This window comes from Eretmochelys imbricata, chromosome 14 (assembly GCF_965152235.1).
Source record: "Eretmochelys imbricata isolate rEreImb1 chromosome 14, rEreImb1.hap1, whole genome shotgun sequence".
Classification (NCBI taxonomy): Eukaryota; Metazoa; Chordata; order Testudines; family Cheloniidae; genus Eretmochelys; species Eretmochelys imbricata.
In genome coordinates this window covers 31,037,452-31,053,157 of record NC_135585.1, presented here as the reverse complement: position 1 = coordinate 31,053,157, position 15,706 = coordinate 31,037,452, and the positions used below count along the sequence as shown (strand labels likewise).

General features: G+C 46.6%; 1 protein-coding gene across 1 annotated transcript; it reads right to left on the bottom strand.

Moving 5' to 3' along the window:
- Window positions 1–9,635: 9,635 nt before the first annotated feature.
- LOC144274428 (olfactory receptor 14A16-like) lies at window positions 9,636–10,595 on the bottom strand. Its single transcript, XM_077833256.1, has one exon. The coding sequence runs from the start codon at window positions 10,593–10,595 to the stop codon at window positions 9,636–9,638; it is 960 nt and encodes a 319-aa protein (XP_077689382.1).
- Window positions 10,596–15,706: the final 5,111 nt, after the last annotated feature.

Sequence of the window (15,706 nt, the reverse complement as noted above, 5' to 3'; positions counted from 1 at the left end):
GGAGAGGCCCCAGGAATGGGCTTGGCCCTCTGGGGGAACCTGTAACCGACTTTGCAGCATCCTGTGTAATTAGAGCAGAAGCAAGGGGGTGTGGGTGCTGCAGAATCTGGAACAATACAGTGGACACTTGCTCCAGGATGTGAGCTATGACAGGGATTTTCAGAGTGGTTTCAGGGAAACAGGTGCCCAGTGCCCATTGTCTGCACAATGGGAGTTAGATGCTTAACTCTCTTAGGGTATATCTACACTACGAAATAAGGTCGATTTTATAGAAGTCAATTTTTAGAAACTAATTTTATTCAGTCGATTGTGTATATCCACACTAAATGCATTAAGTCAGCGGAGTGCGTCGTCAATACCGTGGCTTGCGTCGACTTACAGAGCGGTGCACTGTGGATAGCTATCCCATAGTTCCCGCAGTCTCCGCTGCCCATTGGAATTCTGGGTTAACCTCCCAATGCCTGATGGGCATAAACATTGTCGCACGTGATTCTGGGTACATGTCGTCAGGACACCCCTTCCTCCTTCCCTCCCTCTGTGAAAGCAACAGCAGACAATCGTTTCACGCCTTTTTCCCTGGGTTATCCATGCAGACGCCATACCACGGCAAGCCTGGAGCCCGCTCAGCTCACCATACGTCTCCTGGGTGCTGCTGGCAGACGCGGTGCTGCTGGCAGACGCAGTACTGCATTGCTACACATCAGCAGCTCCTTGCCTTCACGGCAGATGGTGGATTGGTAGCCGGCGTACGTCTCCTGGGTGCCTCTGGCAGACCTCGGTGAGGTGGATTGGGGTGGCCGGACAGACATGGCGCTTCTCCTCTTAGAGCACCGAACGGGAGCCAGAGACTCCAGGTCATTCTCTTCTTTAGGTTTCGTCTCATGGCGATTCAGTCCTGCCTGGAATATCATGCGAGCTGGAGGCTTCTGCCTCAGGCTGCTCTCTCAGCCGGCAGCACTGCGCGGTCGCACCTACCCAGCTATAATGATTTAGACCAACTGAGAACCTCTCCCTTCACCTTTAAGAAACCTGTGTAGCCCTTCTGCCAGTTGGAGTCGGCAGCAACAAGGGCCGGGTTCAATATCTAGGGGGTCCTTTTCAACAATGCAACACAACACCGGCTTGAGCCCCCAACCAGTAACCTGGGACAATTACACATCCCCCGTTGGGCGCCTCTAGAGGTAACACTTCCCCTCTCACAAGCACAGAGCCCGAGTGTAGAAGAGAAACTTTTAACAATGTAACCCTTCTGCCAGGCCGAGTTGGTAGCAGCAAGGGCCGGGTTCAGTACACAGGGGTTCCCTCTCAACAAAGCAAACGCAAAATTGGCTCAAGCCCCCACCCAGTGACCTGGGAAAATCTAACACACAACCCTGGGAGCCTCAAAGAGACAATACTTCCCCTCTCGTAAGCACAGAGTCTCGGTGTAGTCTCGGAAAATCTTTAATAACATGAGCTAAACGACATCAGCATTAAATTGGGAAAACACCACAACTAGGGTTCATCAACCAAACCATGAGCAAAGACCCACCCCAGCAGATTGGGCCATGTCCTTTCCCTCTGGTTCTTGACTCCAACAACCCAAACATCTCTTGAGTCCAGCAACCCAAAGATCACCCAAAGTCCAAGAACCCAAACGCCCAGCCCCAGAGTTCAAAAGGTCATCTGCAGAGTGTTACTCCCCAGCCTGGGGTGGGGGTGTGTGTGTGTGGTAAGGGGCACCTTACATGATCCGAAGCGGACTGCTCCGCCGCTCCATAGGGCTTCGCTCCGCTCCGCTCTACCAGCCGTCCCGCGAGCCACTCTGCTCTGCTCCGTCCCACTCCACCAGCCATCCTGCAGGCAGCTCCTGCCGTCCTACTCCACTCACTGTCCAGCAATAAATATCTTCAGGCTCCCCACTACTTAACACAGTGCTCAGTAATTTTAGCTCTTTAGTGACCTCATCTTGTAGCAGTGGGAACCTCAGTGCTGATGCACCATAACCCCAAAGCAAATTCAGCTCAGCACCTGTAGTTAGACTCCTAATAGACCCAAAAGTAGCTCTGATATTTCACAGTGGAGAAAGAGGAATGTGCAATTGATGTTTCAGGCCCTCTCAAAAGGCCCACAAGACCAGGTACTAACACCTGTCCCCAACCTCTCTCAATTCACTGAGTTTTGGAACCCATGTCCCTTGTCTACCCTTGTCCCGAGTGCTACTTCGTTGATGGCGAGCCCCTTGTCACGGAGTGTGGGGGAGTCCGGGGCCTGCACCCCTCTTCCTGGGATTCACTGTGACTCTCAGCCAGCCAGTAAAACGGAAGGTTTATTGGACAATCGGAACACAGTCTAAAACAGAGCTTGTGGGGACAACCAGGACCCCTCAGTCAAGTCGTTCTGGGGGGCAGGGAGCTTAGACCCCAGCCCTGGGGTTCCCTGTGTTCCACCACCCAGCACCAAACTGAAAACAACCCCACCCAGCAGTCTCTCTCCTGCAGCCTTTGTCCAGTTTCCCGGGTAGAGGTGTTACCTCCCCCGCCCCGTCCTGGCTCAGGTTACAGGCGCTCAGGTATCCCATCCCCAGTGAAACTCCCCTGCCACATTCCCAGGTCAGCACTCCCCCCTCCCTGCAGTGTCACACCCCTCCATCATAACAAAAGGCCAAGTACAGTTCCATTCTCCTTGATTCACATGATCAAGATAATAACAATTTATTCTTCCTGCCCCAATAACAGAAACACTGGGGATCCCACAGCAGCCAAAGTGACCATTTGGGCAGCTATGGGCTCATGCTAGGCGGGGTGGGTGAGCCGATGCAAATGAGATCAGCCCCTGAAGTTCTTTTCCACAACTTGCCACACCTCACCACCAGGTGTCAGGGTGGAGCTCATCCTGACCCTGCTGACAGTAAAAAGGGGGAAAGGAACCTGGCATTAACTTGGGAAAGCACTGCAAGCAGGATTCATAACATAAACCATGAGCAAAACACCCACCCCAGAGTATGTTGGGCAGTGTCCTTTTGCCTCAGGTTCTTAAGTCCCACAGTCAAAGATTCCAGTAACGTGCCCATCCCTTCACCGCACCCCACGCACAGCTGTTGTCCTTGGTCAGTGAAGACCCAGAGTTCAGAGGTGCATCTGTGGCGTTCACCGCCCACCCTGCTGGACAGAAAGAAAGGCACCTTGCTCTCTCCACTGTCCGGGCATTTGCTCTGGCCCTGCCTCTGCTCCGCCAGCCCTCCTGCACCTTCTGGGATGTCTTGAGGTCCTGCCACATAACACAGCTCTCAGTGATTTCAGCTGTTATTGGGGGAGCCTCACTGATAGTGCAGACTGGGCAGCCTTATGCACCAGAGACACTGTCCTAAAGCAAGACTCATGCTTAGACCTGGTTATTAGTGGCTTTAGCTCTATGGGTCTGCAACAAGACTCTCAATTGAGTCGTAATCAGCTCTGTTATTACACAGTGGAGAGAGAAAGGGTCAAATCGTGTCCAAGAGCCCTTACGCAGTGCTCACATCAGCCGGCCAGCAGGCAGGCACACACGCACCCATAACTCCAGAGCTTTTGAGGATGTAAATTTTGGACTTAGGGACCAAAATGCTTTTGCTCATTTAGCCCTGGGCTCCTGCTCAGTGGGGCTGGGTTTGGACAGGTGACTTAGAGGTGAAAGCAGCAACTTCATCTCTTATCTCCCGAGCCAGCCTGTCCCATCCTGCTCGACAATGTTTGTAGCTTCCACATGGAACTGGGGTGTGAACTGAGACCTCAGCTCCTCTCAAATGTTCAGGGGCTGAAGGCGAGGGACAGTCCTGCTCTCTCAGGTTGCCTTATTGGGGCACAATCTATTCCCAGGCCCTGCTGCAGCGTGGTGCACCCAGCATGATGTGCCAGGGACATAACATCAGCCCAGGGATTCAGTTACTGAGAGCAACCAAAGCAATCAGACCAAGTGGGGCATCCCCTAGGAAACCCCTGTGAGGAGCACAGAGCTGTGATTATCCCCAGGGGGCATTAGCAGGGGAGAGAGTAGAAAACAGCTCAGCAGAAGGGACCCAATGTATCCTGGGTGCAAAATCACTGATTTCCTTGGAGAGACCCCAGGAATGGGCTTGGCCCTCTGGAGGAACCAGTGACCGACTCTCCAGCATCCTGTGCAATTAGAGCAGACACAAGGGGCTGTGGGTGCTGCAGAATCTGGAACCGTACAGTGAACTTTCACTGCGGGCCATGAGCTGTGACAGGGATTTTCAGAGTGGCTTCAGGGAATTATGTGCCCATCTCCCATTGACTGCACAATGGGAGTTAGGCAACTAATGTCCTTAGACCCCTTTGAATATCCCAGACTTAATATACAGAGATTTCTGTCTTGTCCCCTTGTATCCTAAGTTTCTTTGCACCACCCTAACCCTAAGCGGCCAGATGATTAGCCCAAGGTTCTGAAGTCTGACATTTTTCAGTAGTACATATAGAAGCCCAGGTGGCAGCTGTGCGATCTTCCCTCACTTTCCACTCCCCGGGCATGTGCTTCTACCCTGCCGTGGAGGGACCCTTGCTATATAGGACAGAGGATTCCTTTCTGCATACTTCTGGACCTCTCTATAGTAATGGAGCACAAGGATGCAAATCTATTTCCAGTGATGCTGATGTTTGTGTGTTGGGGACACGTCTTCTAGAAACCACACAAAGACCCCCAGTCCATTTCTTAAGGCCACCATGAAGCCATCACAAGGCACAAACTTTGATGCTTATGCCAACATAGTCACTAGCGGCCTAGCGGGGGAATGGTCCCTGTGCACCCCTAGGCAGTGATGAAGGCAAGGCTGGATGTTGAACACTGCAAAGCTCAGGGATGGATGTTTCTGTTTGGCCAATGATGAAGAGAGGGGCCATTTGTAAAATCTGACAAAAGATCATTTTCCACTTGACAAAGCCCTCAGCTGGCATTTTCAAAGAGGCCTCATTTTCAAAGCTACCCAGTTACCACTGACTGTCAGCTATCCAATGAATATCAGCCTTTCTCGTGTACCCTGCTGGGACCAGATTGTTCTGCATGATCTAGAGGTGAGGTGGTCCCTATCTCAGCTGAGATGGGAGCAGCCTTATATTTTAAAACCTCAAACTCATGAGTCTTTGGTCCTGGGGTCTGTGTCTGGCTCATTTTAAAGGGACAGGGCCATTTGTAGAACCCATGTCTGGATACGGCTGCAGTTTACAAAGCCCTTCAGTGTTAGGAAGGGCTCAAAAATATGGTTTTTGGATCTGTCTTCAGTCTTCTGGGATGATATTATTAAAGCCTCTTCGGGGATATCAGACACTCAGGGCTAGATTCACAGAAGGAATTAGGGCCTGATTTTTTTAAGGTATTTAAGCATCTAGTAGGACTTTCAAAACACCCTTTGATTTCAATTGGATTTAGCTACCTAAATGCTTTTGAAAATCCCACCAGGCACCTAAATACCTTTAAAAATCTTGCCTTTAGGTATTCTAACAATGAGCATTGCAGCACCTAACATTTAGGCACTTAGAAAATCCCCATGATTCCTAAAGCCTGTGTTTGGAGCCCAGGCTCCCTGTTCAGTGAATGGGGAGAGGTAAACACCTAAATGGGATCCACAGTTGCCAGCATGCGGTGGGGAGGTGCCTAACCTGACCACTGGGAGATGATGACTAGACTCGGGTGTGCCAAGCTCCACCCCCTCACAGAGATAGTTGCCTATGTCGACCTGTTGGGTGGCGCCTATCCCTGCTTGTGATGCATACCTGGGAACCCTCTCCTTGGGTCAGGCCCCTCCGGTGTTTTGTGTGAGAAGGAGAAGGCCCTCCTGTTTCACTTTTAGCCCAGTGGTTAGGGTACTTACCTGGCCATGGGGAAACCCCCAGTTCAAGTCCCCCCTCTGCCTATGAAGGAGAAGGGATCTGAACGGGGATCTGCCACCTTTTGGGTGAGTATCCTAATCACTTGGTTGTGGGATATTCCCATGTGGGGCTCCCTCAACCTCTCCTGTTCAAGCTGTTCCACTTTGGATTAAATCATTAAAGAATCATTGGGTCAAAGAGGGAGAGAGAGCACATGAGAATTACCCTGTAGCCTGGTGGTCAAAGCACTCACCTGGGAGACCCCGTGTCCAGACCCCCTGCTCCAACAACTCTTTAATTATTTTTCCAGACTGGAACAGCTTCAACTGGAGTGACTGTGGGAGCCTCACATCAGAATACCCCTAACACTGATGACATGGACAGTGGCACAGCGTCCTTTCTCTGTGCAAGTCCTTGTCAATGTTGATCTCTCTCTCTCTACTCCATTCATCGGTGTGGTGCCGAAAGTCACTGAATCTTCCGACCTGTCTGTGATACTTCCAAGCAAACCAGAGTATGTTAAAAATATATCCGGTCAAAACAGATCAAAGTTCAAACACTAAGTGCGTTAGGATGAGCTGTTTGTAAATGAGCGATGGAGTAAGATATAGTCATACAAAATCTTTGCGAAATAATGTGTAATAAGGAGTACTTATAAGAAAATCATGATCTGGACATAGACAATCATTAGCAGGAAAAGAAGCACAGTAATTTGCACAATAATTTCCATAGATTATTCATTATCTAGTGTGACAGGGTCGAGCCAGATGGCTACAGGAGAGTAGTAGAAGGCAGATATCTTAGCCCCAGGTTAAGTAGGTCCCTTTCCCCTGGGTAAGGTAACAGGGAAGGTACCAGAACAATCAGGAACCTTCTGGAGACAATTAAGACAGACAGGCTGATTGGCTGCAGGTGTTCTAATCAAGAAGCTGCTAGAATCAATTAAGGCAGGCTAATCAGGGCACCTGGGTTTCAAAAGAAGCTCACTTCAGTTTGTGGTGCACGTGTAATGAGCTGGGAGCAAGAGGCGCTAGGAGTGAGAATGTGGACTGTGGGAGGACTGAGGAATACAAGCATTATCAGACACCAGGAGGAAGGTCCTATGGTGAGGATAAAGAAGGTGTTGGGAGGAGGCCATGGGGAAGTAGCCCAGGGAGTTGTAGCTGTCGCACAGCTGTTCCAGGAGGCACTCTAGACAGATGCATTCCACAGGGCCCTGGAGTCGAGGGTGAGCCCGGGTTCCCCCCAAACCTCCCAACTCCTGGTCAGACACAGGAGGAGTTGCCCTGGACTGTGGGTTCATGAAAACGGCCAAACTGAGGGCTGCCATGAAGCTCAAAGGCAAACAAATCCACTAATAAGCGCAAGACCCACCAAGGTAGAGGAGAAACTTTGTCACACTAGCTAGCTAGCTCATGTAATTTACAATCAAATAGAAATCTATCATTATCACTCAATGAGATTGTGGGTTAGGACAAGGAATGGTCCTGTCTGTCTGTCTCTCTGGCTAATCACATACTCTGCTTTTGTCTGTCATATATGAAGTGTACACAACCATGCACAAAGATGATATTCTAATACTACTAACAGGCCAACTTCTGAGATCCTTTCTCAGCTTGGGTGTGAGTACATCTACACGGGAAGGCGTATGGAACACCAGATCAGTGCACGTGATGGCACTTGTCCACTTACACCAGGGCTAGAACAAAATGACCCCAGACAAGAAGACAAGAAGACCCCAGACACCAGTGTTCATGTCACTTACTTTAAAACAGTCTTTCCACCATAGCAAGAATGACACTGTTTTTACATCCCCACAACAGAACGGATGTGGACAAATTGGAGAGAGTCCATTGGAGAGCAACGAAAATGATTAGTGGGCTGGGGCACATGACTTATGAGGAAAGACTGAGGGAACTGGGGTTATTTAGTCTGCAGAAGAGAAGAGAGAGGGGGGATTTGATAGCAGCCTTCAACGACCTGAAGGGGTGTTGCAAAGAGGATGGAGCTAGGCTGTTCTCAGTGGTGGCAGATGACAGAACAAGGAGCAGTGGTCTCAAGTTACAGTGGGGGAGGTAGAGGTGGGATATTAGGAAACACTATTTCACTAGGAGGGTTACCTGGGAAGATGGTGGAATCTCCATCCTTAGAGGTTTTTAAGGCCTGGCTTGACAAAGCCTTGACTGGGGTGATTTAGTCGGCGTTGGTCCTGCTTTGAGCAGGAGATTGGACTAGATGACCTCCTGAGGTCTCTTCCAACCCTAATATTCTATGATGCTAGACTCATTTAGGTTAAAATAATAAAAAGATGCCTTACATATTCTCAAGATTCCTTCCCCACTCTGAACTCTAGGGTACAGATGTGGGGACCTGCATGAAAGACCCCCTAAGCTTATTCTTACCAGCTTAGGTTAAAAACTTCCTCATGGTACAAACTTTGCCTTTGTCCTTGAACCCTATGCTGCCACCACCAAGCGTGATACACAAAGAAGAGGGAAAGAGCCCACTTGGAGACGTCTTCCCCCAAAATATCCCCCCAAGCCCTACACACCCTTTCCTGGGAAAGGCTTGATCAAAATCCTCACCAATTTATACAGGTGAACACAGACCCAAACCCTTGGATCTTAAGAACAAAGAAAAAGAAATCAGGATCTTAAAAGAAGAATTTTAATGAAAGAAAAGGTAAAAGAATGACCTCTCTAAAAATCAGGATGGTAAATACCTTACAGGGTAATCAGATTCAAAACATAGAGCATCCCTCTAGGCAAAACCTTAAGTTACAAAAAGACACAAAACCAGGAATATACATTCCATTCAGCACAGCTATTTTACCAGCCATTAAACAAAAGAAATCGAATGCATTTCTAGCTAGATTACTTACTAACTTTTTACAGGAGTTCTGAGCTGCATTCCTGATCTCTTCCTGGCAAAAGCATCACAAAGACAGACATACCCTTTGTTCCCTCCACCCTCCAGCTTTGAAAGTATCTTGTCTCCTCATTGGTCATTTTGGTCAGGTGCCAGCGAGGTGATCTTAGCTTCTTAACCCTTTACAGGTGAAAGGGTTTTGCCTCTGGCCAGGAGGGATTTTATAGCACTGTGGAGAAAAAGGTGGTTACCCTTCCCTTTATATTTATGACACATATCATTAATAATACAATAATATCCCAACAATCTACACATAATCATGTCAGTAGGAACTAAGCCATGCATAATCCTCTTTTGCACACTTTTGTCATTGTGGGGAGCAAACCTTTAGTTCGCTCAGAAAACCCCATCAAAGAGATGACATATGGATACTCCCAAGAAGGGACAAACATTGAAAATCCCATCTCACCAAACACTCACCATCTTCTCAGGCCTTTCCACCTCCAAAACCTCCTAAAACAAACAAACAAACCAAACCACCAATCCACCAGTTAAGCAAAAATAAGCTAAAAATCTGACAAACAAACAAACAAAAAACACAAAAAACAAATGCATCGATACCTCCATCTGAGTTTTTATCCCAAAATATAAGAAGAGCCAAAGACCTCACCAGGGACTCTGCTATGACTACTGATTTTATAGGCAAGGGTCTCAGGTAGTATGGTGATCGGTAGCAGTATATGATATATTCCAATCTTATTTCCATTGGTGTAAACCTATAGAAACTCCTTTTTTTCCTGAGTCATGTTTGTCTGTATCTGTACTAGTGCAAATACCCAATTCCGCATAAACAGAGTGCACAGTATTTTCTTATGGAGGCAATAATGTCATCAGATTTTATTTATAAAGAAATACAGAATGAAATTGCTACCGAAGGAGACATATGGACATTTTGTTCTTAGTGAATAACCTCCAACCAATCTGTTTACTCAGTGCACCTTTGATCTCTTTGTTTCTCATGCTGTAGATGATCGGATTCATCATCGGTGGCAACACAGAATAGAGAACAGCCACTATGAGATTCAGACGTGAGGTTGAGCTGGAGGTGGGTTTCAGGTAGGCAAAGGCAGCAGTACTAAAGAACAAGGACACCACGGTGAGGTGAGGGAGGCAGGTGGAGAAGGCTTTATGCTCACCCTGCTTAGAGGGGATTCTCAGCACTGCTTTGAAGATCTGAACATATGACACAATGATGAAAAGAAAGCAGCTTAAGCCTAAGAATGAACTAAAGATGAGAAACCCAACTTCAATGAGGTACAAGTCAGAGCAGGCGAGATTGAGGAGCTGGGGGATTTCACAGAAGAACTGATCCACCGCGTTGCCTCCACAGAAGGAGATTTCAAACGTGATCCCAGTGTGCAGTGCAGAGGAGAGAATACCAGTGATCCAGGCACTGGCTGCCATTTGGACACATGCTGTCCTGTTCATCACTGTCTCATACTGCAGTGGTTGGCAGATGGCGACGTATCGGTCGTACGCCATGATGGTCAGTAAGGCAAAATCTGCTGAAGCGAAGAAGAAGAAGAGAAAGACTTGGGCAACACATCCAGAATAAGAAATCGATCTGGTGTTCGTGAGGGAACTGGCCATGGATTTGGGGATGGTGACAGAGATGGAGCCGAGGTCTAGGATGGACAGATTCATCAGGAAGAAGTACATGGGGGTGTGAAGGTGGCGGTCAAGGGCTATGGCTGTGACGATGAGAAGGTTCCCCAGCAGGGATATCAGGTAAAGCAGTAGAAACACCACAAAGTGTAAAATCTGCAGCTCCCGAATGTCAGAGAATCCCAGGAGAAGGAACTCGGTCACGGCAGTTTGGTTGGACATTTTCTTCCGCAGTACACTGTGCAATGTCTGTGGAGGGAATGAGAAAGACAATGGTCAGGATTAGAGCGACAGAGGGAATGGCCCTGATTCCCCTTTCCCTAATATCTCATTCTATGAATGTCAAAGGTGCGCAGAACTCATCACTTACAATGAGTAGGTGTTGTTAGTGCTCCTTGCCTCTGACAATCAATGAGTCACGTTACCACACTAGTGTAAATTAGGTCAGCTCCTTTAAAGTCAATGGAGCTTCGTCACTTTATCTCATCTGAGGATTTGGCCCAAGGTGTGGCTTGATAAAATGCAATATGAAGGATGGAACAAAGCACACTCCAAACCCAACAATTCTCACAACTTGGGTATGAAACTGATCAACTAAAATTCTAACACAGCCTGATTCTCACTTTGCAGGGCAATATGATGTTGACTCACCCAGCATCGTAAATAGCAGCTCATCTGTCATTTTTCTACCCCAAGCTCTGTGCATAGAGGCTGGTTGGAAATTTTCAGCTGTGTTCTTTTTAATGGAGATTGGTTTTTAAGCTAAATAACACATCTCAGAATCTGTCTGCTTTTCTCAAACATTTTGGGATTGTTTTGTAAAAAAAAAAATGAAAACTTAAAAAAAACAAACTATATTGGTTTTGGAATAAAAAAAATCAGTTTTCAGCAGAAAGTTTTCATTTGCCAAAAACTGGGGTGGTGGTGGGGGGAAATGGATTTAGGGTTTTCAGTGAAAAGTAAAAATTTTCCTCATGGGAGGAAAAATTCCAGTCAGCAGTAGGTATTTGATTAAACTGATGGGAAAGATCTTCACCAGTTCGTATTGTAATTCATATTTATCATCTTAATTCTTCCCTGTATGTTGATCCCCCAACACATTTAATTGAAATAGCAAACTTCCTGTGCTAGCCTTTGTGGATTTTTTCCCAACGGAAGACACATTCAGTCATCCAGCACTAGGATTTTTTGGTCACTATCTATCTATATAGCAGAATCTAGAAGCTAAAGGCACAGGTATCTGAGAATCCTTTCAGCCTCATTCTGCGATTGAACTAGGCTCAAACCGATTGCTCTCTGCAGATGAGCTGTGAGTAGCTGGCGTTGAGCTGCACTGACATTAAAGGACTGATGCTGCAGGAAGGTGATTTATCCATATCTATTTCCTGAGGGTTAGCAGGACTCATGCCCTGGAGCCCTGCAGAGCTCAGAAGCAGAGATTCAGAGGCAAGGGCACAGAAACAAAGGTGATAACGCCAAAAGGGCCATTCAGACCCTCTAGTCTGACCCCAGCATAACACAGGGAGTACAATTGCCACCAGGGTTCCCTGATTCCAGCCAAGCTTCTGTGTTATCTGTGGGCCAGCATTAAAAGATAGCACCTAACCTGCTCAGATGCTATTGTAAATCCCCAAAGGCGCCTTGCTCCTTCTTTAGGTGCTTAAACCCTTTGTAATCCTGGTCCTGTGTCTATCTTGTTAACTTCCAAGGAAATCCTGGAAATATGGGTTCTAGTCCCATTTACCTCCTGTATGTCTTTTGGCAACATTGAGATAGACTGGCTTTAACTGGTGGTTTAACTCTGAGCCTAAAGGTGCTGGTGTGCATAACATATCAACTGTGGCTATCAGCTCTGCTGCTTATTCAATTTTGACCTTCCAGTAATTATCCCTTTGACACAGAAACAAACCCAATTTCAAGAGAAAAAATGGTTTTGAAATTATGCTATTATTGAACAGTATTAGTGTTCCCCTCCCTTGTTTAAAGCTCCATTCCAAATTAGAGATGTTTGGAAATTTAGATTTTTTTGGTAGTAGTAGGAAAATGAGTTTTTTGTAGGAAAACGAGTTTTTGAACTAAACAAAAATGTTCAGGGAAAGTATCTCCTATACTCAGATATTTGGTTTCATTTTTTTGAAATCTGCAAATCCCAATATTCTTTGGTTTGCAATGTGCAATTTCCAGTTTACAGTAGTTTTTAGCTGAAAAGAAATTAGTTGTTGCTTGCTGAACCCTGCAAACATTTCTGATTTCTGATGCAAAGTCATTGTCCACCTTCTTTTTCTCTGACTGGATCTCGATGTCTGACTAGACTGAGACTTAATTCCTTAAAGAATTCAAATTGTAACTTATATTTCAGTTCTTACATTCTGCTGAAAAGAAATCTGACAGGCTCTAGCTGTTTGATAATAAAAGTCTTTAAAAGTTCCAATTACAATTCATATCTCTATTATTAAATTTGTCTGTACATTAATACCTTCACATGTAGAATTGAAAGCAAAAATGTAGTCTGTTGGTCTTTGTGGATTTTTTCCCAACGTGCGATGCTTTTGATCCTCCAGTACCAGGATTCTTTGGTCATCTCTCTCTCATGCCCCCATCACTGTATTATCCAGCAGCAGTTTCCATGTCCCTTTGCTGGATTTCCTGAGTCTCTCTGAAGTTCCTAGTAGACAGGGATCCGCTCCACAGAGGGGCGCTACCTGCTCCCCTCCTTGGACAGGCTTGGCTGGGAGACGAAGGACTAAATGGGATCAGAGACTGAAAACTCCCAGCTCTAGAGCTGATCCTGTCTTGTGCTGGGTTCAGATATTGTCACAGCCCAGGATGTCCCTACTCTGGGGCTAAACAGTTGAATCCGGTCTCCAAGGCTTTACGCCCAGCTCTGATCTCACCTCTGGAGCAAACCACCCTGACAACCTGCCCAACTCTAACCCCACAGAGGGAGAACAGTACCTGCCCTTTATCTCACTTGATGGCAGCATCCCTGGAAGGACCCTTGGCTAAAAACAAGGCAGGGCAGAGGCCCAAAGCATGTCCCAAGGTGTTTGTAGAATGAATCATAGAATGAATGAATCATAGAATCTCAGGGTTGGAAGGGACTAAAACAGCGATTTCTAACAGAGATACATGATCCACAATAGCGAAGAGCCTTGTCGCAGCAGAATCTCAGCTGGCCTGGAATAGCCTGTTCCTTCATTAACATCACGTAATCACTTCTGGGGGAGCAGAGACTTTTTTTCCCTCCTGCATTGTATCAGCAGCTCTTGGGATGCCTCTGCAAGAGGAACCCACAGCTCAGCCTGCCTTGTCTGACTGAAGTCAGTCACCAAGAGGTACCCAGAGGTGAAGACTAAAAACTAAGGGCCAGGTCATAGGCTCGTGTAAATTGTTACAGTTCCACTTCCATCCGATGAAGTGAGCTGTAGCTCACGAAAGCTTATGCTCAAATAAATTGGTTAGTCTCTAAGGTGCCACAAGTCCTCCTTTTCTTTTTACTTCCATTGAGTTCATGGTAGTTTGGCCTATTTACGCCAACTGGGAATCTGGGCCTTGGATTTCTGTCGAGCGATGTCAATTTACATCAGCTGGGGATCTAGCCCATTACACAGTTATAAATCCATATTTTTTGCCTGCCAATGTGATCTGAAGCTGATTCAAAAGTTCTGAACCAGTTTGCACTTTCTTAGCTCTTTGCCCCATGGGTTTAATTACAAGTGTAACTTTTATTGCTGGCGGAGAATGGTTCAGTCCCTCTAGGGATAGAACTTTGGAGGAATTCAGTGTTGCACAGTTTTCAAGTATCTCATCTTCAACTTCTGTTGGGATGAATGGCCCAAATCTATCTTTCTTTCTTTCTTTCTTTCTTTCTTTCTTTCTTTCTTTCTTTCTTTCTTTCTTTCTTTCTTTCTTTCTTTCTTTCTTTCTTTCTCAGCCATTACATTATTTTTTCTCTTGCTACAGACAGCACTAAACCAAAAAGCTCAATGAGCTGCAGATGCAACGCTGCAAGACTTTTAAAAAATATTGAATTCACATTGGTCGCCCAGCAGGTGTAAATTGGCTGTAGCTCCTTTGGAGTCAATGGGCCCTGCTGCCTATTCTGCAGAGTGTTAATCGCCCACTTCATGTTAATTGCCCACTTCATTTTAAGTGGTCTCCTACAATATGTGTGATCCCCTTATGCATAACAATCTGTCCCACCTTGTACTGATCATGGACACTATGGTTCTCTTCTCCAGACCAGAGGAAGAGCTCTGTGAAGCACAAAAGCTTGTCCCATCCACCAACAGAAGTTGGTCCAATAAAAAATGATACCTCACCTTCTTTGTCTCTCTCAAATCTTGAAAAGTCTTGCAGGATGGGAAACCCATTTCCCACCCAGCTGCATTCTTCAGGTATTCTTCGCTGCTCTGTGCCTGGTTACCCTGTAGATCGAGATTACAATACAATTTAGCTGTAGATCTCAAAGTGATTTATCAAGCTGGGTTAGGATCATCATCCTCATTTTTCAGAGTGTACAGAGAGGGGAAGTGACTGGCTAGAGGTCACACAGCAGCTCTGAGGTATATAACCCGGGTGTCATGAGTCCCAGTCCCTTCGGGTATGTCTACACGGGGATAAAAGCCCTGTGGCATGGCTTCGGCAGGCCTGGGTCATCTGACTCGGGGTTGCAGAGCTTGGACTGTGGGGCTAAAAATTGCTGTGTAGGATCCGAGAGCTCGGGCTCCAGCCTGGGTCCGAATGTCTACACAGCAATATTTCAGCCCCGGAGCCCAAGCCCCATGAGCTCGAGTCGGCGGATCCAGGCCAGCCATGGGTTTATTAATCCCTGTGAAGGCATACCTGAGTAATGTCGCTCCCTCTGGTCACGTAGCAATTGTGACACTGACAGGCCAGCTCAGGTCAGAGCAATAGGCCTGTCATCAAAATAAAGGGAAGGGTAAACCCCTTTGAAATCCCTCCTGGCCAGGGGAAAGCTCCTCTCACCTGTAAAGGGTTAAGAAGCTAAAGGTAACCTCGCTGGCACCTGACCAAAATGACCAATGAGGAGACAAGATACTTTCAAAAGCTGGGAGGAGGGAGAGAAACAAAGGGTCTGGGTCTGTCTTATGCTGGTCTTTGCCGGGGATAGACCAGGAATGGAGTCTTAGAACTTCTAGTAAGTAATCTAGCTAGGTATGTGTTAGATTATGATTTCTTTAAATGGCTGAGAAAAGAATTGTGCTGAATAGAATAACTATTTCTGTCTGTGTATCTTTTTTGTAACGTAAGGTTTTGCCTAGAGGGGTTCTCTATGTTTTTGAATCTAATTACCCTGTAAGATATCTACC

Bases quoted from the DNA above. Each gene is read 5' to 3' on its own strand.
- LOC144274428 (XM_077833256.1), bottom strand. From the start codon at position 10,595: ATGTCCAACCAAACTGCCGTGACCGAGTTCCTTCTCCTGGGATTCTCT.